General features: G+C 52.2%; 1 protein-coding gene across 4 annotated transcripts in view; it reads right to left on the reverse strand.

The window, feature by feature from the left end:
* OSBP2 (oxysterol binding protein 2) overlaps positions 1-24794 on the reverse strand; it is a 90955-nt gene that overhangs the window by 59614 nt on the left and 6547 nt on the right. For 2 of the 4 annotated variants that reach the window (XM_066200156.1, XM_066200155.1), the window contains exons 2-3: positions 23462-23539; positions 7546-7754 (exon numbers count right to left, since the gene is read on the reverse strand). In XM_066200156.1, coding sequence (XP_066056253.1) covers positions 7546-7754; positions 23462-23539 — 287 coding nt within the window. The remainder of the gene's footprint in view (positions 1-7545; positions 7755-23461; positions 23540-24794) is intronic. The other 2 variants (XM_066200159.1, XM_066200158.1) reach the window with 1 other exon arrangement.

Raw genomic sequence — 24794 nt, forward strand, 5'->3', positions numbered from 1 at the left:
GAAAACACAGGAGCTCAAAAAGCTCCACGGAGAAACTGCCACAGGGCTTGGCTCACCACACACAGCTGAATGCCAACCATGCTGAAGGATTTCGGGAGCCCTGAAACATTCCAAGAAGCTGCCAAGAGGGGGAAAGGACAGGGTGACAGCCCAGGGAACGGAGCACGAGGATTCCCTGGGCAGTGGCACAGGGCAGGGGTAAGAGCAGCACTGGACAGCAGCAGGAGCTGTGACATCAATTCCCATCCCACTTCTGAAACACAGAATCCCAGAATGGTCTGGGTGGGAAGGGAACTTGAAGCTCATCCAGTCCCCCTGCCATGGGCAGGGACACCTCCCACTGTCCCAGGCTGCTCCAAGGCTCAATGTCCAGCCTGGCCTTGGACACTGCCACGGATCCACGGGCAGCCACAGCTGCTCTGAGCACCCTGTGCCAGGGCCTGCCCGCCCTCCCAGGGAACAATTTCTTCCCAATATCCCATCCATCCCTGCCCTCTGGCAGTGGGAAGCCATTCCCTGTGTCCTATCATAGAATCATGGAATAGTTTAGGTTGAAAACGAACTTAAAGCTCATCTTGTTCCAACCAATGCCATGGGCAGGGACAGCTTCCCCTGGACCACGGACACCATCCAGTGCTGAGGAGCAGCCACGGCTCCTTTGCTCACTCCAAAGGATGAGGCAGGAGCAGCAGGAATGGCCTAAATACTGCTGGCTGCTCTGAGCTCCTGCTGGAATGTTTAATTCGTGCTGTTATGTAAGTACTGTTTTCTGGGTTCCTTCGCTGGGAACGATTATCACGGATTACATCTGCAAAACAACAGCAGCAAACGTGGTGTGCTACCTGGGAGTCACAGGAAGAGCGGCACCACAGCGAGGAGGGAAGCTCAGCCCAGGGGTACTCCATCCCCACACGCAAGTGGAGTGGGAAACAGCAGTAAGGGAATTAAAAACAGATTAGAAAAATAACAAGGCGGGGGAGGGAGGGGAGGGAAGTGGTTCCTGGCTTGTGAAATAGAAAAATGCAAAGATTGCTCCCATCCTCCTCGTGTTTGCACCACCAGGCAGCAGCCAGGAGAAGGGTTAAGAGAACCCTACACTGGTTTGAGGTAGCAAGGGCCCTTAAAGCCCAACCAGTCCCACCCCTGCCATGGGCAGGGATACCTTCCACTATCCCAGGCTGCTCCAGGTCCTGTCCGACCTTCCTTGGACATTCCAGGGATCCAGGGACAGCTGCTCTGGGCACCCTGTGCCAGGGCCTCAGCACACTTACAGAGAACAATTCCTTCCCAGTATCCCATCTAACCTGTCATTCCAGGCCTTTGTCCAAAGTCCCCCTCCCTGGCACAGGTTCCAGACCCTTTGGAAACCCTTCCTGCCCTCCAGCATCCCTGTGGCTGTGGCAGGAGGAGCTGAAGTGTTGGCTGCAGCTCACGGGGGGCAGCTGAGATGCACCAACCCACCCCAATCCAGCAGGAAACTGGGGAGCCAGAGCATCCTGCCAGCTGCAGGAGGGAACACAAGTGAGAGCAGAAGGCACTTAGAGGAGACAGGAATCATGAGGAATGGGAAATCCAACCAAACAACTCCATCAGCAGCACTGTCAACTCAATTTCCCACGGCAGCAGCTCCTGGCACAGTTAACAACAGCTGGCTATCCTGTGAAAATCAAGACTCCGGGGATAAAAAGACAATTAGAAGAGCAAGGTGACAGCGCTGGCAGCCAGTGCCTCCAGGCACGAGCCCTCCAGCACAGGGAAAACATCTCACAGTGATGGGGAAACTCACAGGGAGGAGGGGAAAAGGGAATGCTGTTGTAGAAAGAGCTGGGAATAGCTGGGCTGTTACAGCCAGAGATGAGCTGGGACAACAATGACAGGGATTGTCCTGTCCTGCCACAAGCCCAGCACAGCCACAAGCCAAGGCCACCTGGCCAGGAGCTTCTGTGAGGGTGGAGGGAGCAACAAGGGGATAATTCATGGGATGGGACAGGGAAGGTGCCAGATGCTTTGCAGTGTCACAGGCCCAACTCAGAATGGCTTTTGCAAACAAACCCCTGCCTTGGAAAAAGGACAAAAACCAGACAAAATTAGTACAGCAAGAGAAGTGACATTATCAGTGGAGCGACTAAAGGGAAAGCTGAGGAATAATTAACTATGGCTATTTTTTAATGCTGCCATAAAGGCTGGATCTGGGACTCTGAAGGGGAACTCCTCACTGGCTTGAGCAGCCCCTTGGCTCCCACCCACCCAAATGCCCCCTAACTCTGCAGTGAGATCCCTACGGCTCCAGTGTCCCTCTCCAGAGCTGGATTTCCCCTTTACACTCTACAGGAATTCACCCCAGGACCAGAGCAGAGGGCATCACCAGCACAACCAACCCTCTTCCTCCCCTCTGCAGTCCACAGAAAGTCCCCAAGAGCAATCCCTCTCTGTTCTTCAGGAAGAAAACAATGGATTAAGGCAGGAGGAATAACCAGGTAACCCAAATAATCAACCCCAATTATCCCAGATCACTGACCCACACCACAGGGTGCTGGTTCCAGAGTGACTCCTCCCCAGGATGGCCCCACAAGGTGAGCCTAAAAGCCCAGGAAGTTCCATCTCCTCCCCAGCAAGCAAACTGCAACTGGTATTTTGGAAACAGGCTACTGGGACAGGGCACAGGCAGTGGTTCCTCTGGGCACTGATCCTTCACTGTCAGAGCTGTGCCGCACAAGGAGCCCCCAGGTCACATTCCACACACAGCCAGTTACAGCTTGTACCCAAGGGATGAAATTGTGCCCAGATCTGCTGAGTCTCCCTGGATTTTTCTGGCTCCTGGCAGCAAGTGCCACCATTTAACTGGATGTTGTACAAAATATTAATTATTCCTGTTCCATTTATGACCTGATAATTCCCTCCTTTCTATTGTTACAAGCACTTGTCCCCAGCTTTCCCTAGACTCAGACAGTCACAGAATTGTTGAGGTTGGAAAAGACCTTTAAGATCAAGTCCAACCATTAACTCAGCACTGCCAAGGCCACCACTGACCCATGACCCCACGTGCCACATCCACATGGCTCTTAAATCCCTCCAGGGATGGAGACTCCCCCACTGCCCCAAGCAGCTGTGCCAGTGCTGGAAAACCCTTTCCAGGAAGAAATGTTCCAAATATCCTCCCCTGGCCCAGTCTGAGGCCGTTCCCTCTCCTCCTGTCCCTGTTCCCTGGGAGCAGAGCCCGACCCCCCCGGCTGTCCCCTCCTGTCAGGGAGTTGTGCGGAGCCACAAGGTCCCCCCTGAGGCTCCTTTTCTCCAGGCTCAGCCCCTTTCCCAGCTCCCTCAGCCTCTCCTGGGGCTCCAGCACACTTCCTGCACCATTGAGCATCATCCATGTAGCACCTTCAGCTGTCCTTCTCCCAGATGAAAAATTTACTCTCCATCATCCTCCTTCCCTTGTCAGAGGAGATTTTATTTCTCTGGTTAATCTTGTGCCTGTTTGGGTTTTCTTTTCAAATTCTGCTGAAAACCCTGTAAGTCATTGTGGGGAGAGACAGGGCTTCCCCAGGGAAGAGATCACAGCAGCACACAGAGCAAACCTGCATTCCTTCTTTTCCACTCTGATTATCAATTCCAGTTTTTCTGCTGCACCGACTCCAGCCTCAGCCAAAGGAACCAGATGCCTCTGAGACTGGCTGGTAGGTGAGCTGTTCTTGGCACAGACACCAGCACTGCCCTGTCCAGTGAACTCCTGGATTTCAGCACCATGAACACCAAAATCACTTTCTGTCAGCCTGGAATCTGCTCCGTAGCAGGCGAGCACCGGAATCACAACACAGCTTTCACCCTCTCTCCTGCCGGGGATCCCCAAACAGGGGACCAAAAGGAGTCACCAACTCCCTCTCCAAGCAGCCCAAGTCCATTTGGGGGAGCTTTCCTAGTATTTAAAATACCAGAACAGATTTCTACCCTTCCCTTGCACACTATTCCAAAGATCTCCCTCATTAGAGAGCCAAGAAAACAATCCTCATATATTCAGCCCTCATACAATTCCTGGATGTCATGATACTGCTCTAAAAAGAAAGGATAGTTTTGTATCTATTTTTCTATTTGTTTAAAGAAAATCCAGCACCCACAGTCACCAAATACAGAGGGTGAATACAGAAATCTCATTTTCAGGCCAGGTAACAGCACAGAGCCACAGCCAGTACTGATAAAACCAGGTCATGGAGCTGGATGAGGACAAATTGAGTTTACTACAACTTTACCAACAGTTTGTAATCCCACCTAGAAACAGGAATGCCAGGTTCGGCGGAGCAGAGCTTGATCTGGGACTGCCCTGTCCTCCTGTCACACTCTCCATGTGTTTTAGAGGAATTAAGCACACGTGGTAATTGAGGAGAGAGCTCAGCCAGGCTCAGCTCTGCTCTCACTTTCTGCCGCTAATCCGCCCGGAATCCCTGGGCAGGTTTCTCCCTGGGAAGCAGGATGAGGACAGGGAGCTCAGCTCACGTCTCCCAGAACCAATGTCCCAGCTCACAGCTTGTGAACAAAATACTCCTGACTCCACAGTGGGCAGAGGGGAAACCAGAGCTCCCCCAGGCACAGAACATCAGAATCTCCCATCCCATTCTTGCTTTGGGGACAGGTTTTGCTGTTAAAAGCAGACATGAAAAGCAGTCCTCTGAAATGGCTCCTTGTGGGTGCACAGCTCCAGCCAGCACAGCAGCCACGTTAAAACACTTTCACAGCTGTTCAATTCAGGAGAGCTCCTGGGGGAAAGACCCTCTTCATCCACCCCAAAAGGGTGACCCAGCAGTGAAGATATGGGCAGCAATTTGCCAGTCCTTCTACCCACCAAACTTCCCATCAAATCTCAAACGCCCTGACAGCACTAAGGGATCACTGATTCCTGCAGAAACAGTGAATGGAATCGCAGCTCAGGCTCCAGCAGGTTTGTGGGTGATTCAAGGCTGAGCAGTGCAGTCGACACAACAGAAGGATGGGGACATCCAGGGGGGTGGAAAGCTGGAGAGGGCCCAGGAGAACCTCACATGGTTCAACAAATCCAAGTGCCAGGTTCTGCATCCAGGTCAGGGCAACCCCAGCTGTGAGCACAGACTGGGAGAGGAACTCCTTGAGAGCAGCCCTGGGGACAAGGACTTTGGGGTACTGCTGGGTGAGGACTGGCCATGCCAGGGCTGAGCCCCCTGTGTGGGCAGCAGGGGAGGGGGGATTCTACCCCTCTGCCCTGCCCAGGTGAGACCCCACCTGCAGAGCTGCCCCAGCCCTGGGGCACAGCACAGGAGGGACCTGGAGCTGCTGGAGAGAGTCCAGAGGAGGACATGGAGATGCTCCCAGGGCTGGAGCCCCTCTGCTCTGGGGCCAGGCTGGAAGAGCTGGGGGTGCTCACCTGGAGAACAGAAGGCTCCAGGGAGAGCTCAGAGCCCCTTCCAGGGCCTAAAGGGGCTCCAGGAGAGCTGGAGAGGGACTGGGGACAAGGGCTGGAGGGACAGGACACAGGGAATGGCTTCCCAGTGCCAGAGGGCAGGGATGGGTGGGATAGTGGGAAGAAACTCTTCCCAGTGAGGGTGGGGAAGCCATGGCCTCTGAAGCAGGCAGGGCAGCAGGCAGTGCCCATGGGCACAGATGGCCACAAGAACACTCTTTGTGTCCTTTCCCAGAAGGACAGATAGCATCAGACACAAACCTGCTCCTCTGCCCACCTTACCTGCCCCCTCTGCACCCTCTCCCCACCTTCTGGCCTCCCAGAGCCATGGATGCTCCTCCTTGAGGGCACAAATCCCTTCAGCTGCTCATCACCCTCTGCACTCATTGCAGCCCACCTGGGCTCTGCAGAGCAGCCCTTGGGAACACACAGTTTTGGGATCCCTCAGGATAAGAGGAGGCAACTCAGACAGTTCTGCACATGAGCAGACTTGAAGGACTGGAGACTTCTACAGCAAATCCAGAACCTCTTCCCTTTACTTGTAAACATCCACCCCAGTGCTCTTAGGGGCACAACATCAGGAATTCTATTTTGATTCAAGCCAAACACACAGTCACTCTTCACTATAATTAAAATCTCTAATTGGGACAAATCATCAGCCAGGTGAACATGAAGTCATAAAGCAATTCACTGATGTGCTCAGCTCTACCTCCACAGCACAAGCACTCAGCACTCATTTACAGAGTGTCTTATCCCCTCTGATCAGATCAGGAAAGCTTGGAAAAGCAGGAATCTGGGGTGGATTTTCTCTCCCATCAGCTCCATGGCCTGGATCAGAGCTGAGTCAGCAGAGCCTCGGGGCAGCACAGCCACATCCAGAGCACTGCCCTCAGCCCGGAGCCAGAGCTCAGCACAGCCAGAGCTCAGCACAGCCACAGCTTAGCACAGCCAGCCTCTGCATTTGCTATTTTTATGGGCAGACACAAACCAAAATAGCTGTGCCTGGCTCGGGAAGGCAGCGTGGCTGACAGCCTGACCCAGCACTGCCACAGCCCCACGGGCCCAAAGGGAAGGTAAAGCCACACATGACCTCTCCAGGACATCCTTTCCTGCCCAGGAGATCCTTTCCCACACACCCATCCAGCTGAAGGACTCGACAGCCCCCTCAGTGCAGCCAGAACCAGCACAGTGTCCCACCCTGCCCAGCTAAACAAGTGTGCCCAGAAACCTCCCCCTTCTCCTGGGTCAGCTGGGCTCTCTGTCAGTATTTGCATATTCCAGAGCTGGAATTTTAAGGGACAGAAAGTTCACAGCACTTAAAATCACAGAATGGTTTGGGTTAGGAGTTTAAATATCAAGCAGTCCAACCCCCTGCCATGGGCAGGGACACCTCCCACCATCCCAGGCTGCTCCAAGCCCCAATGTCCAGCCTGGCCTTGGGCACTGCCAGGGATCCAGGGGCAGCCACAGCTGCTCTGGGCACTCTGTGCCAGGGCCTGCACACCCTCCCAGGGAACAATTCCTTCCCAATATCCCATCTAACCCTGTCCTCTGGCACTGGGAAGCCATTCCCTGTCCTGGCACTCCTGTCCCAAGTCCCTCTCCATCTCTTTTGGAGCTCCTTTGGGCACTGGAAGGTGCTCTAAGGTCTCCCTGGAGCCTTCTCTTTTCCGTTTCTGAAGTTTGTTTACTGCAGCTTGAAGCTATGCTTGCTTGTAGAAGAAAACCCAATGTTAATCCCAGAAAAGTTATAAACATTGAAATACCAACTCAGAGAATCATTGAAGTATTTCTGAAATACTCTGTTTGTCAAGCCTGACTGACCCATTACAGAGCAGAACAACGTCACCCTGGGGAGGAGCTGGGGACCAGGCACAGGGCTCTGACAGCTTTACAAAGTGTAGCTGTCCCAAACCTACTCCAATAAACACCACAACAACGGGGCAGAGGGAGAGATGCACACAGAAACAGCTCAATCGACGTCTGTGTTCAACCCCTTGTGACCCTGGGAGACCATCAGAAACTCCCAGCTCTGGGTGTGTTCTGCACCTTTACCAAGCACAGAGAGCTGGGTGACCAGGAGGAGCTGCAAGGCTCTGGCCCCCGGGGGTGCCCCGTACCTGACTGGTTGTTCCGCATGCGGATGGCCTTGGCCTTGGCCAGCTCCAGGGCCGTGACCCAGCGCTGCCTCTCCACCTCCGAGTTGGCCTTCAGGTGGTAGGTCCTGCCCCCGTTGGACAGCACGATGTTGCACGAGTCCTCCGTGTCGATGTGGGCCGTGGACAGGTTGATGGTGCCCCGGCACGTGTGGGCCATCTCCGCCTGCGTCCTGCACGGGAACAGAGGGACAAGGACGTGTCAGTGCCCCTCCACCTGCCCCCAAAACATCTCCAAGGCATCCTCCTGCACAGCACAGAGCTGTGGAGACAACCCGAGCTGGCAGCATTTGCACCCAGTCCACTAAAGCTGGGAAAGGTCCTCAAACAGAGAAACAAGGACAGGCTGAGGTGTTTAGATGGAGCTGGTTCCCTTGGAGGAGCAACACCACATCATTCCTTACACGTGCATGTCCCACTGTGTCCACTGTGTCCACTGCGTCCACTGCTTCTGGCTGCAAAGTTACCAGCTACATAACACTGGCTTTCTCATCTCATTTCCACTGCTGCTTTTCTCCCTTCTCCCAGTGGTCCGACCTCCAGAATCCAGCATTTTGTGGCTCTTTATACCCTCTCCCTTCCACCACTGTTTTTGTCCAAGTGTGCTTAGACCTCCTATGTGCCAGCCCCGGGGTGGCAGCAGGAGCAGGGCAGTGCCTGTCCCCTGTGCTGGGGACACCTCCAGGGCTGGGGCAGCTCTGGGACCCTCCTGGCAACAGAGACCTGGAGGGGCTGGAGCGTGTCCAGGGCAGGGAACGGAGCTGGGGAAGGGAATGGAGCCCCAGGAGAGGCTGAGGGAGCTGGGAAAGGGGCTGAGCCTGGAGAAAAGGAGCCTCAGGGGGGACCTTGTGGCTCTGCACAACTCCCTGACAGGAGGGGACAGCCGGGGGGGTCGGGCTCTGCTCCCAGGAAACAGGGACAGGAGGAGAGGGAACGGCCTCAGGCTGGGCCAGGGGAGGCTCAGGCTGGATACTGGGAAAGTTTCTTCACAGAAATAGTGGTCAGGGTGGCACAGCTGCCCAGGGCAGTGCTGGAGTCCCCATCCCTGGAAGGGTTTAGCAGCCATGTGATGTGGCACTTGGGGACATGGATTAATGGTGGCCCTGCCAGTGGCAGTTAACAGTTGACCTCAATGATCTCAGAGGGTTTTCCCAACCTCAATCACTCTGTAATTCCACAAGAACAGCAAGAGCCAGGAGGTTTTACAGGCACAGCCTAGAGCTGCTCTCAGAAAGTGCTGGCGATGAAGTTCACTATGGGATGGAGATACAGTCCCTCGCAGGGAAGGACAGGCAGCAATCCAGGGATACCCACTGACAACCTGATTCCTGAGGTTGCTTGTTACACAGAAGGAAGCCACTCTGCCTTACCAGGAACTCAAATCCCCAAACCCCCCAAACATCTCAAGGACATCTCTCACCTGCTCAGCCCCAACACTGCGTTTATCCCAGAGCCATATCCAAGCTTGACATGAGGACATGGAATTCTCCTGGTGCCTCCTACAGACTTACAGTTCATGTCTCTCAGCACCACAGGGTAAGTTCAGACCCAGTGCACAGTGGGGTTACACCTCTTGAAGGGGGTGAGTTGACCCCTAAGGAATCAAGCCCCAATTTCATTCCCAAGTCATCCCTTCACGCTGCAGCATGTACAGTGTTCCCAGGAGGGATTCCTTCCCACCTTCAGAGAGCTGCTAAAATCATTTTCTCTTCTCCCCAAAGCAAAGGTCTCCAAGGTGACTGCACTAAAACAACTGCAGACGTTCAAACAGCCTCACTCTCCCACCCAAGGAAACCGGGATGTTGCTCTCCTAGCTCCCTTCCCGTGCCAATTTGCACGGGAAATCAATTCCCGTCAATCAGCACCCATACACGAGGCAGGCACCTGACCCAGCCTGGAGCCAACAGCAATCTCCAGTGTCCACACACGGGGAAAGAGGCAGAGGTGCCCTTCAGAGCCCTCGTGGTCAGCTGGATGTGCTTATTCACCGCTCGCACTCGGCTCTTGCATAACGTGACCCGGCAGATTTCCCGCTTCTCCCTCCCCGCAGCAGTCGGAGTGCTGCATCTGGAGAGCACCTGGCTGAGGGAGGTTAAATGTGGACATGGAGCCCACAGGGGTGGAGGCAGCTGAGCCTCTGGGATTTTTTAGCTCTGCGAGGGAGCAAAACCCGCCAGGATTCGCCCTCGGAGAGCCAGAATTAGAGCTGTGCATGGGAGGCTGGGGGGGAACGACTGCCTTGGAGAGAGTCTTGGCCAGGACACACCAGAGAGAAAAAATACCCCAAAATACCACGGGGAGGACTAAAGCACCCACCCACCCAGCCAGGGGACAGCAAACATCATCATATCAACATCAACATGTCCCTTTTCCCAGCAGCAAGATCCCAAAGCACCAGGACAGAGTCCAAGGAAGCCCTGTTGCCCAAGGCAACACTGCCCAGCCCAGGCACGCAGCTCCAGACAGAAGGGCAGGAACCACGGACAGATGCCATGGCTTATCCCCAAAATCAGGCCTGTGGCAAGACCAGTGCTGTTATGGATGTGCTAAGATCATCAGAGAGGAGATTCCTTACTCTGAAACCATTGATATCTTTTACCAGGATGCCAGCAAGACCCTATTTCAGCTGTCCAACCTCCTCTGGATGCACAGGTCCCAAATCCCACATGGATTTTTTCCAAGCCAGCAGATGTTGCTGCTCTGAATATATATTTTCCTTCTTTATTTCAACAGAACCATAAAAATTTCAGGCTGGTGAAAATTCTGGCATCTCCATCACCCACCCCTACCCACCAGCCCAGCACAGCTCTTGCATCCCAGCCACTCACAATGACAGGTTTTGCAAAAATCTTGAAAGATTTTCTTTTTAAAATATTATTTATAGCATTTTCCCTTTTTTTGACTGAAAAAGCTGCTACAGCTCCTTAACACCACAAATCTAAACACCAAGAGCTTGACAAGACAATTAACAGCATCAGTTCCTTAAAAGGGCTTCAGACTAAAACTCCTGGAGTCTGATTTTCAGTGACTCGGATTCTACAGCCTGACAGAGCAGCTACACACTGCAGTGCCATAAAACAGCAGCAAATTATAATTTAAAGACCTGCTTCCTACTTCTGAGGGGACACTTGAGCTCCAGGAGACTGCTCAGCATGCCACTGCTGTGCAAGAGAAAGATGCTCCCAATTTTTAACAACTGTACCAAATCTTCCTGGATATAAACAACAAATCTCCCTGTAAGGGCTCACAGGACAGGTTTATCTACAGAGCAAAGAGAACAAGTGAAAAAGGAGATAATAAAATGGTTTTTGCCTGCCAGCTCCACAGCTGTGGTTTTGGTGATATCCCAACAGCCAAAGATTGAGTTCTGGATATTGGGGAAGATGCTGCTTACACAGGATCTGTAATTATAACTGTGTGGCTCTGCTGGAAGTTAACAGGACACAGCAAGGAATGAACAAGCCCAGCTTACACTCTGCTCCCAACACTTAACAAGCACAAGGGATGCCCGTGGAATTTCTCTTAGAATTTTCTTTCCACCCGCAAGGCTCTGCACCATTCTGGGCAGCCCTGACCCTCCTAAAACTCACCTCCTTGTATGACAGCTCCGACAGCATCAGGCAGAGGAACCCAAGCAGGGAACCAAGACTGCCCCCACGTCCCAGGCACTGCAGAATTCCAGCCTGAGCATCCACACGAGGTCCGGGAGCTCCCAGCAGCCCAACCCTGGGACCAGAGCATTCCTGCAATCCCGGCAGCTCAACAGCTGCCCCAGTTCAGCCAAGCAGGGCAGGAGTGACACCTGGAGGGACCCTGTGACATTCTGTCCTGGCTGGGAGCATCTGGCATCATGAGGGGGCCAGAAACACTCAGGGTAGTGAGGGACAGGTCTCCAAACTGGATCACCCACCTGAAACCCAGCAGGGAGATACACAGTGAGCTGAGGGGCCCCTTCAGAGCTGGCAAGGCCAGTCTCCAGTATCACCCATGTTCTGAGGCACCTCCACGGGGAAATCCAAATATAGTTACCCAAGTTACATCCTGAAATACATTCACACTCTCATCCTACAGATTTCCCTGAAATCCCTACCACATAAACCAAACAGCCTCATAAAACAGACAGAGAGGGGCTTTGGACAAGGGCCCAGAGGGACAAAGGGGAATGGCTTCCCATGGACAAGATTAGATGGGACACTGGAAAGAAATTCTCTCCTGTGAGGCTGGGCAGGCCCTGGCACAGGGTGCCCAGAGCAGCTGTGGCTGCCCCTGGATCCCTGGCAGTGTCCAAGGCCAGGCTGGATGGGGCTTGGAGCAGCCTGGGACAGTGGAAGGTGTCCCTGCCCACGGCAAGGGTTGGAACAAGATGATATTTGAAGTCCCATCCACCCCAATCTGTTCCATGATTCTGTGACACTCTCGCTGCTTCTTGCCCCACTGACCTCTCCAGACTCAGAGATTCAAATCTGGTTTTTCTTTTGTTTCTTATATGGATTAAGTAGAAACCAGTTTACAAAATTCATTTCTTCATCATACTGGAAAATATTGTAACATTAAGGACTCTGCAACCATACAGGAATATTTATACCCGTGGCCAACTGGGAAATGTCCTTTGGAGTCAGGTGCAAGGACTGCTGCAGGCAGGGGGAAGGAGAGAAAACAAGGACAGGGAACAAACCAGGCAGAATTGGACAATTCAATAGCTGGGGACAGTGTTTTATTTTCTTCCCAAGAGTGGGAGGCAGCACAGGAGATGCCACAGCCCTGAGTCCCTGCTGTGCCTGAGCAGCACAGCTCGCTCTTCCCACAGGATGCAGCACAAGGATTTCCACACAGAATTCAGAGTCTACCACAGCTACCTGGGCTAGGTTGAGCTCTCCCAGCCCTCACAGCATTCCCAGAGGGCGCAGGGAGAGGAGCTGCACTCCCCATTGCTCACTGCCAACAAAAGGCTGTTGTGCCACCACCCCCTCCCGGCGTCACCCGTGCCAGACAACAGCTCCCTCATGGCTCAGCTCCCGCTTCCAGAGCATCCATGCCCACATCTGCTGTTGGAATTCCCTGTCACCCCCACCCCACACCTGAAATGTTAGACACAACGAGCCCACCCGCACAAGTGCTCCAAGGCACGTTTCCCAATAAAATGAGATTTCCCATGTGTTCAGTTTTTGGGGGTATAAAACCAGTGAAAACTCTGCTTCCCTTTTAGGTATGAGAAACGCCAAAAAGCACTTGAGTTTGAGCTCACACGCCTGAAGTCAGGGCGTTGAGCACTGAAACCAACCCTCTTGGGGTTATTACTCTCCCCGGGTTCAAGGAACAAGGGAGTTTATGACAACTCAATCCCAGAACTCAAATACCCAAGGGAATGCAGAAGCGAGGCTCCAGATGTATTTTCCCAGTGAGTTCAGCACACCACAGCCGGTTCAGCAGGGCTCTCACAAACCACAAGCTCCACGTGACAAACAGCTCAGATTTTCCCTTTGCTTCCTCTTTTTGCCTTCCCCAAAACCAAAGAAGCACAAACCGACCCCAAACATGCACATGGCAAGTGTTGGGCTGAGACTGCTGTAAAAACACTCAATTTACATCTATTTAAAGGCCAACTAATCTGCAACTGGCTGCGGTCAGGATGGGCACGGATTGGGAATGATCAGGGTTAAGGGAAAGCCTGCAATCCAGGCTGCAACCCTCACCAGCCAGAGGGATGCAATCCAGGCTGCAATCCTCACCAGCCAGAGGGATGCAATTCCGGCTGCAATCCTCACCAGCCAGAGGGATGCAATCCCGGCTGCAATCCTCACCAGCCAGAGGGATGCAATCCTGGCTGCAATCCTCACCAGCCAGAGGGATGTCTGCAGCTCGGGTACTCACCACCTCCACAGACCACAGGAATATTCCCCTACAACCTCTCCAGCAGCTCCCCAAGCCATTTTCTGAGACAAACGCCCACCCACACTGGGACTGAACACCAAAGAGCCTCAGCAACACCACCCAAGCATGGATTTAAGGAAGATTTGGCCATACAGCTCTTCTGTAAGCAAACAATAAGCACGGCAATGTGGAATTCACACTCCTTTCTCCAGTGCTTTTCCACTTTAATTTGGCTGCAATACCCATCCCAGTGAAGGGACAAGGAAAAACCTGGAAGATGCCTTCAGCCCCAGATCATTCACAGACAGTCCTTGACTCTCTGTGCTTCAGAGAGGGAAAAAACTTCCAGAGGAGCACAGGACAGGCAATTTGTCAGACAAATTCCCTCAGTCACAGTGCAGGACCTGACACTGCCTGCCAGGAAGGTTCCACACAACATCCCAGGAGGATGGGACATCGTGCCAATGCCAGCACTTCCTGCTCGGAAGCGTCTCCGATGTGAGAGAGCTGCATCAGAACACTCCCTGCTGGGGAAGTGCACGGGTGTAAGATGTGCTCAGGACAGGTAAACCAACACTGCCAAGCTGAAAGGGCTCTGAAAACAACACCCAGGCCATTCCTCACCTCTTCTCTTAAATGAAATCGAGGTTGTGCTGCTGGGTGGCTGAGGAGCACAGAGCAAGCCCCTCTCAATATACAAGATATCTGAGCTGGGTGCCAAGTACAGCTCGTTTCCGGAAAACCTGTGTAAAACCTGCAAAAATGCACTCACACCTCAAAATGCCTTCCCTGCCAAAATCAGAATCACAGCAAAAGGCACGGTTCCCTTCCCCTCGTTCCTCAGTGTTGTTTCTGCAGTGCTCCCACTGACAAGACTCTCACCCCCAATACAAAGACACTCTGAAGTCAGCCCATCCTGCTGCACACCTGGGGCGTTGCCTTTTATACCACATTTCTCCCTCTCTCACGTGCACGGTGCAGGTTTTCTGCCAGGACACCTCAGCAGGGGCCAGGAGACAAACTAAGCCAAAGAGCAGATATCAGCTGATATGGTTGGCAAAGAGACTTTGTGTTGGAGTTTTTATTAATTAAAAAAAAAACCAACATAGTGTTAAAAAAAAATTACTAGCAAGCACTCCCACTCCTCCCAGCATGTCGTGCTATCTCCTCTGCACCTCTGGAGAGGCCGGTGTGTCCCTGCCTGATAAGGATATCAGCCCTGCAAACACGGGCACCCAAGAAGCTGCTGGAGGCACTGGTTTGGGGCTTCACCTGCTCCACCACCCCCAGCTCTGCAGGGCACGGGCAGCTCCCTGAGCAGGTGTGAAACAGAACAACCCCAGCCTCACTCCCACCCAACATCACCGCAGCTCCCCAGAAACGGCTTTCACTCCTTCCCTTCCTCCAAGAGCAGAATTAAAGGAACTCGGTGTGGGGAAGGTATCTCAGATGTGACCAGAAGGAAACATTCTAAAAGCGTGTCCCTGGTGGAGCTGGCCTGCAGATGACCCAGCACAGGGACACTGACGTCCCTCACAGGCCAGAAACCAAACCACCAGCTCAGCAGCTCCAGCAAAGCCACTGAGCAGGGCTGAGGGAGCCAGGCTCTGGGCATGGAGCTTCCAAAATGCCTCCCCAGTCACCCCAATCTGTTGTTTTCTTTAGTTTCCGAACTAAAATGCCAAAGATCCAGATACAGAAAATCCCACCAAGACTCGAGCACAAAAGCCCACCAAAGACTTCAGCTGCTGCTGAGTTTATCACATCAGCGATCTCCCATCAGTCATGGAAGGTCTGTCCGGATCCCACCACCTCCACAGCCAGTAGGATAATCCATGACCTGAACCAGACCTGACTCACAAGCTCGGTGGCTCATTTCTAAGCAAGAACGAACAAGGAGTGACCACACACAAGGTTCATTTGACAAATGCTCTTTACTACACAAGAAATAAACGCACTGCAGCAGATGAGAGCCTCAAGCAATCATTTTTTCTCATTACAGCCTCTGCTTTCAAGTTTCTACTGGTGCTTCAGCTCCCGCGAATTGTGTTAAATGAGCAGCATAAAGATCAGCCGCAGTCAACTCGTGTTTATCTTTTCTCACCACCACAGCCAAGGACATAACAGCACACAGGGCACACACAGTCAACATTAAAACCCCGGTTTTATTCCTATCCCATCTACAATATTCAGCCTGTTTAAAAAATCCCGTTTTTCCAGACTTACAGACTTTCGGGATGTGTTTGCTTCAAGCACAAGACTTATCCCATCTTTCCGGGACTGACCGTGGGTAGAAGAGCTCACTTCCAAGAATTTTTCCATGCTGCAAGCATCTCTCCTTTCTGCAAGTTACCGTCAATGTTAATGTTTTCAGTACCCAATAAGTTTCCCTCAGAGACAGCACATGAATTACAGCCTGTGACCTCAAACACCACTCTAAAATCATCACACTCCTGACTTCTTGCCAGCTTTCAAACAACGCTCAATTATAGCCCAGGACCTCTGTGTGGACGAGATATTTCTTAGGGATAGATATTTAGATTCTGGATGAAATACTCCTTAAGGATAGATATCCGGATGCAAAGCCCACACGGTTGCATAAATATATTTTTTCCTCTATTTTAAGGCATGAGAAGAATGATAAAACTTCATATTTAAAAGCTGAACTGTTGTTTCTCAGCCCTTGACTGTGAACTCCTCAGTTCAACAACCACTTTCCTACACGTTTTATGTGGAGACAGGTTTCAGGTGTGTGTCCAGTGCCGATGTGGAAAGAGGTTCCTTCAGTTTCATCTTCTCCCTGAACAGGACACGCAGCTGCCTCTGCTCAAGGCAAACACCCAACATCAGCCAACAGCAGCAACTTCTGCAGCCTCCTGTGACCACCCAGAACTTTATTCTGTGACAAATGCCTGCTCAGCTCTACTATCAGCATATCCTACTTCTGGGAGCAGCCACCGCTGGGGCAGTGGCGGCAGCTGCCTGCTTCCAGAACAGATTCCAGCGGGCAGGAAATCACTACTTGAGAGCAGAAGGAGGGAGCATGACCTTGAGTATTGCATACAAGGTGCCTCGATGACCTCCACCACTCAGGAAACAATCAGCTGATCCTTGCAGGACCCACTCCTGTGGAGTGTGGAGGTCAGCAGTCCTGGGAAGGGCAGGTTTCCCGTAACAAGTGAGGAAACGAGGGAAATGCAAGCAGAGCAGCAAACCATGTCAGCAGTGTGAGTGCAAGGGGCAGTGTGCCACAGTGCAAGACCTTTCCCATCTCTTACAACACCATCCATAACAGGAAAAAATGTTGGCAGCTGGTATTCCAGACACTGAAGATACCAAGAGTTTTATTTTAAACAGAAATCAAGTTAACCACTTACAGAGCTATGGCTGGGACTGAGGGTGCTTTTGGATCAAATCCTGCAGGTGCCCAAGTGACCTCAGCCAACAATTTGGGGACAGGCCTGGCACATCCCAGCTGCTTCACTGTGAGACACAACATCCTTCTGTACTGAGTCTCAGTGCCAGCACAAAGTGGAACGGCTTCCCACTGCCAGAGGGCAGGGATAGATAGACAGACAGACAGATGGATGGGATATTGGGAAAGAATTGTTCCCTGGGAGGGTGGGGAGGCTCAGAGAAGCTATGGCTGCCCCTGGATCCCTGGAAATGTCCAAGGCCAGGCTGCAGACTGGGGCTTGGAGCAGCCTGGGACAGTGGGAGGTGTCCCTGCCCATGGCAGGGGTGGACAAGACACTATTTCAATTCCCTTCCAGTCTAAACCATTCCATAAATTTGTAATCCAAGACATGCTCTGGGATCAGTGCTCAGGACTGCAAATTTTCTGCAAAAAACCCTAGATATTGACTGTGGGTTACCAGGAACAGCCAAGAGGGAAGGCAAAGTCATTGACCTCCAAAAGGGACGGCTCTCACGCATAGACAAGGATGAATTGCAGCTTTCAGCCAATTTCCCAACTGCTCAGACCAGACTCTCTGTGTTATTTCAGTGCACGGTGTTGCAAGACAACTTGTGTGGTGCAATAAACGCTCAGAGGTTTTAATGCAGAAACGTTTCAGTTGTTTCAGCACAATCCGAGTCCTGCCCTTCACTCTCACCCCTTCGTGCTCCCTCGGCTGCAGCCAAGCCTGGCTGCCACCTCCCTGCACAGGACACCTGCACACCTCCCAGAACACCCAGCTCCCATCCCAGCTCCTGCTCTGCAGGAAAGGTTCACATCCACAAAAGCAGCACCAGCACTTTATCCAAACTCCTTCCCATTCCAGCAGCCACCCCGGGAAGCCAAGGGGCTCCCACAGCAGCCTGCTGTACACACAAAGGCAAACAAGCAACCCACAGAATCCCAGTGGAATGGGTTGGAAGGGATCTTAAAGCTCATCCAGTTCCACGCCCTGCCATGGACAGGGTCATCTTTCACTATCTCAGGCTGCTCCAAGCCCCAGTGTCCAACCTGGCCTGGAACACTTCCAGGGATCCAGGGGCAGCCACAGGTTCCCTGGGCACCCTGTGCCAGGGCCTCACCACCCTCCCAGGGAGCAATTTCCTTTTAATATCCAATCTAGATCTACCCTCTTTCAGCTTTAAGCCATTCCCCCTTGTCCTGTCACTCCAGGCCCTTGTCCGAACTCCCTCATCAGCTCTTTTAGATCCCCCTTAGCTGTTGGTTTTTCATGAGAAAAACGCCAGTTTTACATGTTGCTTGGCCAAACAACTCCACAACCCCCTCAGCTGCCCAGGCTCCTGGGGAGCAGCAGGATTGTGCCAGGAGGTCCCAAAACCCCACTGCAGCCCAGGCCCTGGTGCTTCACAGAGGACATTAAAAGCCTCCATCCCCAAGAGCTCGTGTCCAGCAGTTCCCATCACAGGGACAGGGCTGGGAATGGTTTATTTTTAGCCCTCAGCATCTTTCCTTTCTGTAGGAGCTACACCAATGCTCCCTTCCACAGAACACCTCCTCCCCTTCCTCTCCGACAACTGCAAAAGCAGACTGCTGGGACAGAATGCAGGGCTCTGGCTGCTGCTCAGGACAAACCCCACCCAAGGAAGGAAGGAAGGAAGCAGAGAGGTACCACACACAGGCTGGGTGCTTTGCCAGTGCAGGAAAACAGGGAAAACGGGAGAAGCAGAGAGACATTTGCCACGTGCCCCAGCAGGATCCGTGCAGGCATCCACACTCCCAGTGAGGTGTGAGACAACAAACAAACACCACAAGCGCAGCCAGCACCACAAGCAATCCAGCTCTCCAGAGCTTTTCCAGAGCTTTTCATCTCCTCCAGCCAACAGCAGGGAGATGAATGTTGCCCTCCAGTTTTAAACTCCCATGTGGTGAAGAGCACCTCTTTATACAAATTTTTGGACAGACAAAAGGCCAAGCTTAGCCTAGAAGCCTCCCTCTGCATCCACGTGCTCCTTGAACGGCTCCAGGAAGTGGCTCGTGGCCCATCTCTCCAGCGGGACCCTCAGCCCTGGGGGTCTCACTCTGGCAGGTTCAGCAGCTGGAAGGATTCCAGCAAAGGAGCCCAAAGCACACGAGGGAGGACACAGGAAGCGTCCCAAGAGAGAAGGAAGAGGCCAGCTGAGCTGCAGAGGAACACAGCCCAGTGCACAGCCGGTTTTCCAAGCAGGACTTTATGCAGGGGACAAATAAAGCTGTGACCATCCTCTTCTTTTCTTCCAAGGATCTACCAAACTGCTTGAAAACCCTTTTTTCACCCTCTCTACCCATTTTTATTTCTTTAATCTTCTGCAGGAAGAAAAGCAGGTTTAAACCTTCAATTTCGTATCTATTTCTATGCTATCAGAGATTTTAAAAAATGGTGTAAGAGGGAACAGAAGTCAGGCCACTGTAGGGAATTCTCTCATAGGAACATATTCCAGGAGTTGGACTTCGATGATCCCCATGGGTCCCTTCCAACTCAGGATATTGCATGACTATGAAATTTAGGAGCACAGAGCAGTGAAAAGCAGCACAATGCCCTTTTCCCAAGTGAGGGAGCAGGATCACATCGCATCCAGGCTCACTTAAGCTAAGCTGTTCCGACTCCAACGCTTGCACATGGGAGCAGATTCTTTTTATAGAGACCTGGCACAGCACAAGCACTTCTCATGAGGTTGTGTTAAGGGACAAAGGTGCAGCAGCAGGATGTGTCCCCACAAACTGCCATCACAGGACCGCACTGATCCCACACACAAGCACCTCTGCTGGCTTTACATCAAACCAGCAGTCCCATAAATAAACCAGTTTGTAAATTAAGACTACACCCAATGGTATAATGGTCCATTATACGCTAGAATGGCAATGATGTATTTTGAACTTGGAAATTAAAGCTACACCTAATGCTAATAGTGGAGTTTCTGTACCTGCCCCATGGGACAAAGGGCTCACTACTTATTTCCTTTACAAGACAAATGGAAAACTGCAGAAATGTTTGGAGGATGTCAAACAAAACTCTAATTCCCTCTGTACCCATGAGGATGCCTCACTTCAGGCCTGACTTAATATTGGTGTTTCAGCTACTTTAAAAATTCATCCTTCCTAAAACTACAGAAATTGTAAATCCTCATGGAAACACCTTGGACCAAATTGCCAACATTAACCTCACTACATAAAAGCTGAAAGAATTAGGATTGTTCAGCCTGGAGGAGAGAAGGTTCCAGGGAGAGCTCAGAGCCCCTTCCAGGGCCTAAAGGGACTTCAAGAGAGCTGCAGAGGAACTTGCGACACAGGCCTGGAGGGACAGGACACAGGGAATAGCTTCCCACTGCCAGAGGGCAGGGTTGGATGGGATAGTGGGAAGAAATTCCACCCTGTGAGGGTGGGCACAGGGTGCCCAGAGAAGCTGTGGCTGCCCTTGCATCCCTGGGAATGTCCAAGGCCAGGCTGGACGGGGCTTGAAGCAGCCTGGGACAGTGGGAGGCGTCCCTGCCCAGGGCAGGGGCGGGGACTGGATGGATTTTAAGGCGCCTTCCCCCCCAGAATTCCATGATTCTATGATGAAGATTTTATTCTCCCCCAGCCTGACTCTGTGACACCCCAAGCCTGGCACCGCAGCCTCGTGACAGAGAGAAGCTCCTTGCCATGATCCCAGATTCCTCCAAATGCGTCACTGCCTCCCTGCAGCATCCACAGGGATTCCTCCACAGAGCTCTCCGTCTCCACTGCCTGCACAACGTGATTCTCACAACCATTAATCCTGTTCAGCTATTGTGCACTTGGAAATCAACTGTACCAATCCTGATGGGATCAATCCTGCTCTCAGAGCATGTGCTTTGTGGTTAGATTAACCTACAACATTCCAAAAATGGGGAATATCAGCTGCCTGCAGCCAGAGGTTTCATTCCTGCACTGCAACGGCACCTTAGGGCTGCAGTTGTGCAGCAGAACTCAATCCAATCCAGTAATTACAGACCTTATCTGTGCTGGGATACAGAGCTGCAGCCTCTCAAGGTACTTACAAGTGACAATTCTGGGCTGGATGTCTGCCACTGTAAGGAGGGGAAAATGGGCTTGCTACAGAGCAACAAAGCAGAAATTTCCAGACTTCTACAAGTCAACTTTCAAATCTAAAATTAAATTTCCAAGGAGCTAGCATCCATAGGTTTTTCCACTTCGAAGCAGAAATTTTTACTTCTTTGTGGTGAAAAGGAAGGGGGCAGAGAGGGAGAGGCAGATGCCTCACCCAGCACATACTCAATGTTTACCCACAAAAAAATGCAGGTTCCTGGGAAAACAGTTCCAGGGCAGCACCCAGCTGGGACATCCCAGAGACGGCACAGGCAAAAAAATAGGAAAATTGCCGTCCATCAGCTCCTAAGCCAATCCTACTCCTAAAAGGATCGGAAACATCACTGGGTCTTTGCCTCCCCAAGTGTTCCAGCAAAACACTTTTCTTATAATAAGCTTTAACAGATAAAAGCCTGATAAGAGGAGTAAAGCACAACCTAATTCCATAAATTTGCCTGGACAATCCTCAGGCTGTCCCAGTGTCAGGCAGCTCCTCTCTCAATTCAGAGTGCCATGGAAGTGGAGGATTGTCTGAGAAACAACCTCAAGGGTTCAGACACAGAAATCACCAGGGCTCCCCTGGCATCAAGAGGACAAGCCATAGACAGGACAAGGCTTTTCCTCATCCCCCATCAGCATCCAGAGAGCTGAAGGCAAACTCACCAAAAGTGTCAGAAATAATCATAGAACAGTCCATGAGATGTGTCTGGAAGGCACCCCAGGAGGCCTCAGGTCCATCCTCCTCCTGCGAGCATCTGCATCCAGACAAGGTCGCTCAGGATCCTGCCAATCCACAGCTGGAACAGCCATGAATTCCCTGCACCTCTCCAGAACCCTAACCCAGTATTCAGCCCTCACTCCCAAGTCACCATGCTTCCATGTGTCCATGCAGGATTTCCCACGTGCTCTCGCAGCCCCGTGCCTCACCCTGCCACGAGCAGAACCAGGCTCTGTCGTTTCTCTCACACCCTCCACCATGGAGCTCCGGGTCTCCCTGTCTTCTCTGCTCCAGCCTCGTCCTGGCAGGCCCCAAACCAGACTGATGGCTCAGACAGTGCACCCCAGGGCACCCCTCTGCTCCTCAACACTTCTGCTAACACAGCCAAAGCCACCACTGGCCTCTGGTCACTCCTGGTCACTTTCTTGTCCCCAGGGGCTCCTCTACAAAGCTGCTTCAAACGGCGACCCCAGGGCAGGGCTGGCGCTTGCCTCTGCTGAACATCACAGGGTTCCCATCACCCTGTTGCTCCAGCCTGTCACGGCCCCTCTGAAATCCAGACCTGTGACCTCTCTGCTCCACTTGGCATCACCCACAGCCCGGCTGCGAGGGCACTCACCCATTAATAACCACATTACACAGCAAATACTGCAACTAATGAACTGTGATCTTATCACAGCTACCCAAAACCAATCAAATGATGTGTGCTCCTAATCAATGTCGGAGAGGATACAGCTAACCAGAGCACCACCACCACCACAGCTCCCAAAGGGAGTCCTGCATGTTGTGTACAATTCCAAGTGGGAGCTGAGAGTGTGCCATGTGTGCTAAATGTAAATTATGCAGTATTAAGACGGTTGTCACCTTTGTACCATCACAAAATGACTTTTAGTTTGAGCACTCTCTTCCTCCTGCTTATAAAAATTCCATCCCAGCAGAGATGCAAAGCCAGGGAGCCTCAAGCAGGCTCTCCCCAGCACAGACCACAGAGACCCAGCTGACAAGGAACAGAAAACTCTGCTGGGATAAAATAAAGCCATGGAAGAGTTCCACCTGACCACACACTATAAACCTGCACTGCCTTCTGCTCCACAAACCCTGCTGGGAAACACAGCACTGGCAACTTGGGAATAATAAACAGCGGATAAACAGCATCCAGCATCAGTCACAGGAACACGCATGCTTGGAAACAGAAAAGATGGAAGGTCTCAGTGTTCCAAGAACAAATTCTCCAGGCTGGAGAACACAGCCCTGATACCAGGCACCACCCAAGCACTCCCAGACCGAGCCCTCCAAAAACGGCTTCAAACCAAAGGCGGAAATTTACCACAGAATCACGGAATCTCCTGAGCTGGAAGGGACCCACAGGGATCATCCAGCCCAGCCCCTGGCTCTGCACAGACCCCCCAACAATCCCACCCAGGCCATCCCTGGCAGCGCTGTCCAAAGGCTCCTGGAGCTCTGGCAGCCTCGGGGCCGTGCCCATTCCCTGGGGAGCCTGGGCAGTGCCCAACACCCTCTGGGGGAAGAAGCTTTTCCTAAAATCCAACCTAAACCTCCCTGATGCAACTTCATTGACTCCTCACAAGCTGTGCCGCCACCCCCACATGCTGCGCAGCATCTCCACATCTCGAAGAAAAAAGTCTGCTGCTTTAATCTTGTGGCGTCCACTCCTGGATAGTCCTGGAGAGGAGGGGCATGTTTGCTGTATCCCAGTGCACATCCCAGTCTCCCATATCCATGCTCCAGCCAAATCTACCCAAACTCACCCCATCTTCCGAACCGGGACCGGTGTATTTTTCAAGCGCTTCCAAGAAGAGCGACCACTCCTGACAGTTGCAGAAGACCTGAAAAAAAAAGTTTGTGGAACCACCCCTGTGCATTTCACAGGAAAAGAGAAACTTCAAAAATCCTGAAGATTTCCAGAGCTAGGGAATTAGTTGCCATGGATATTTGCTGCTGTGACAAATACTCTAATTCTGTGCTGGGGTGAGTGACAGGCACAAAGCACCAAGTCAGCTGGGAACAGCAACACGGCGCGGCTGGAACACAGCACACACAACCCCACGTCTGTGGGAGCATCCCTGAGGGAACTAAGCCAGGGACCCGAACACCACCAGCCGCAGGAGGCCAAGTGACCCCCCAAAGGAGCTGTGTTCCCATCCAGGCTGCCCAGCCCTGCTGTCACATCCATGGCGGTGCCACAGGAAGGAGAGTTCACTGCTCTCTGAGAGCCCACCCAGCCACAGAGTTTAGGTGTCTATGCCAACCAACCAGCCTGAAGTGAGATCTTACTCACAACAGCAATACACAACCAGCAGGCCCCAAGGACATTTTCCTGCTCTGTTTCTTATAATGTTCCTAGAAGAAACCTGCTCGAGCTATTAATAACAGATTAAGAACCACTGCTTTGTGTTAAAGAACAGAAAGAGAAAGGCACTGACTCCCATTTCACCATATTTTCCCCTAAATGCATTGCAGAAGCTGCTTTAAACAGCCATGCGTGCCCAGACAGTGCTCTCATCCAGAAAGATTTGGAGAATTAAGACTATTTTTAGGGAGTGAAGCACCTCCCCCTGAGTCACTGCAGGGACATATATCTATCCGGTCGTGATTCAAAGCAGAAATAGCCTTGAAGAGTTAGACATAAATAAATAAAAAAAAAAAAAAACAGGAAAGTGGATACTAACACAGCTTGGTGTGAAAGGAAGGGCAGGGAAAACAGAGGTGACAATGGGTTTGGCCACTGTCGACAGTGCTGACACAGCACCAGCTCCATCAGTGCCCGTGTCACAACGTGTAACCTGCGAGCAGCTCCAACCCCACCGCGATGCTCACAGCGAGGAGCAGCATCACCTGAGGACAGCACAGGCCAGGTACAAAACAGCCCTGCCAGGAGCCCTGGCTTGCAGAGGGGGAAGCGAATCCCAAGTGCCTGGAAGGGGACCAAAGAGGAGATTTGCTCCCATTTGTTCTGCTTTCATCGCAGAGCTCCACTAACACGCAGTCCCACGCTTCCCATCTGCATGTTTAATTCCAATGGTTGATCCGTTTGCAGCCCAAGGCTCTGCACACACGGCTGTGAGTCAGCAGCCACTGCCC

Source organism: Chamaea fasciata, unplaced genomic scaffold (assembly GCF_029207755.1).
Source record: "Chamaea fasciata isolate MVZ Bird 193981 ecotype frontalis unplaced genomic scaffold, bChaFas1.0.hap1 SCAF_18, whole genome shotgun sequence".
Classification (NCBI taxonomy): Eukaryota; Metazoa; Chordata; class Aves; order Passeriformes; family Sylviidae; genus Chamaea; species Chamaea fasciata.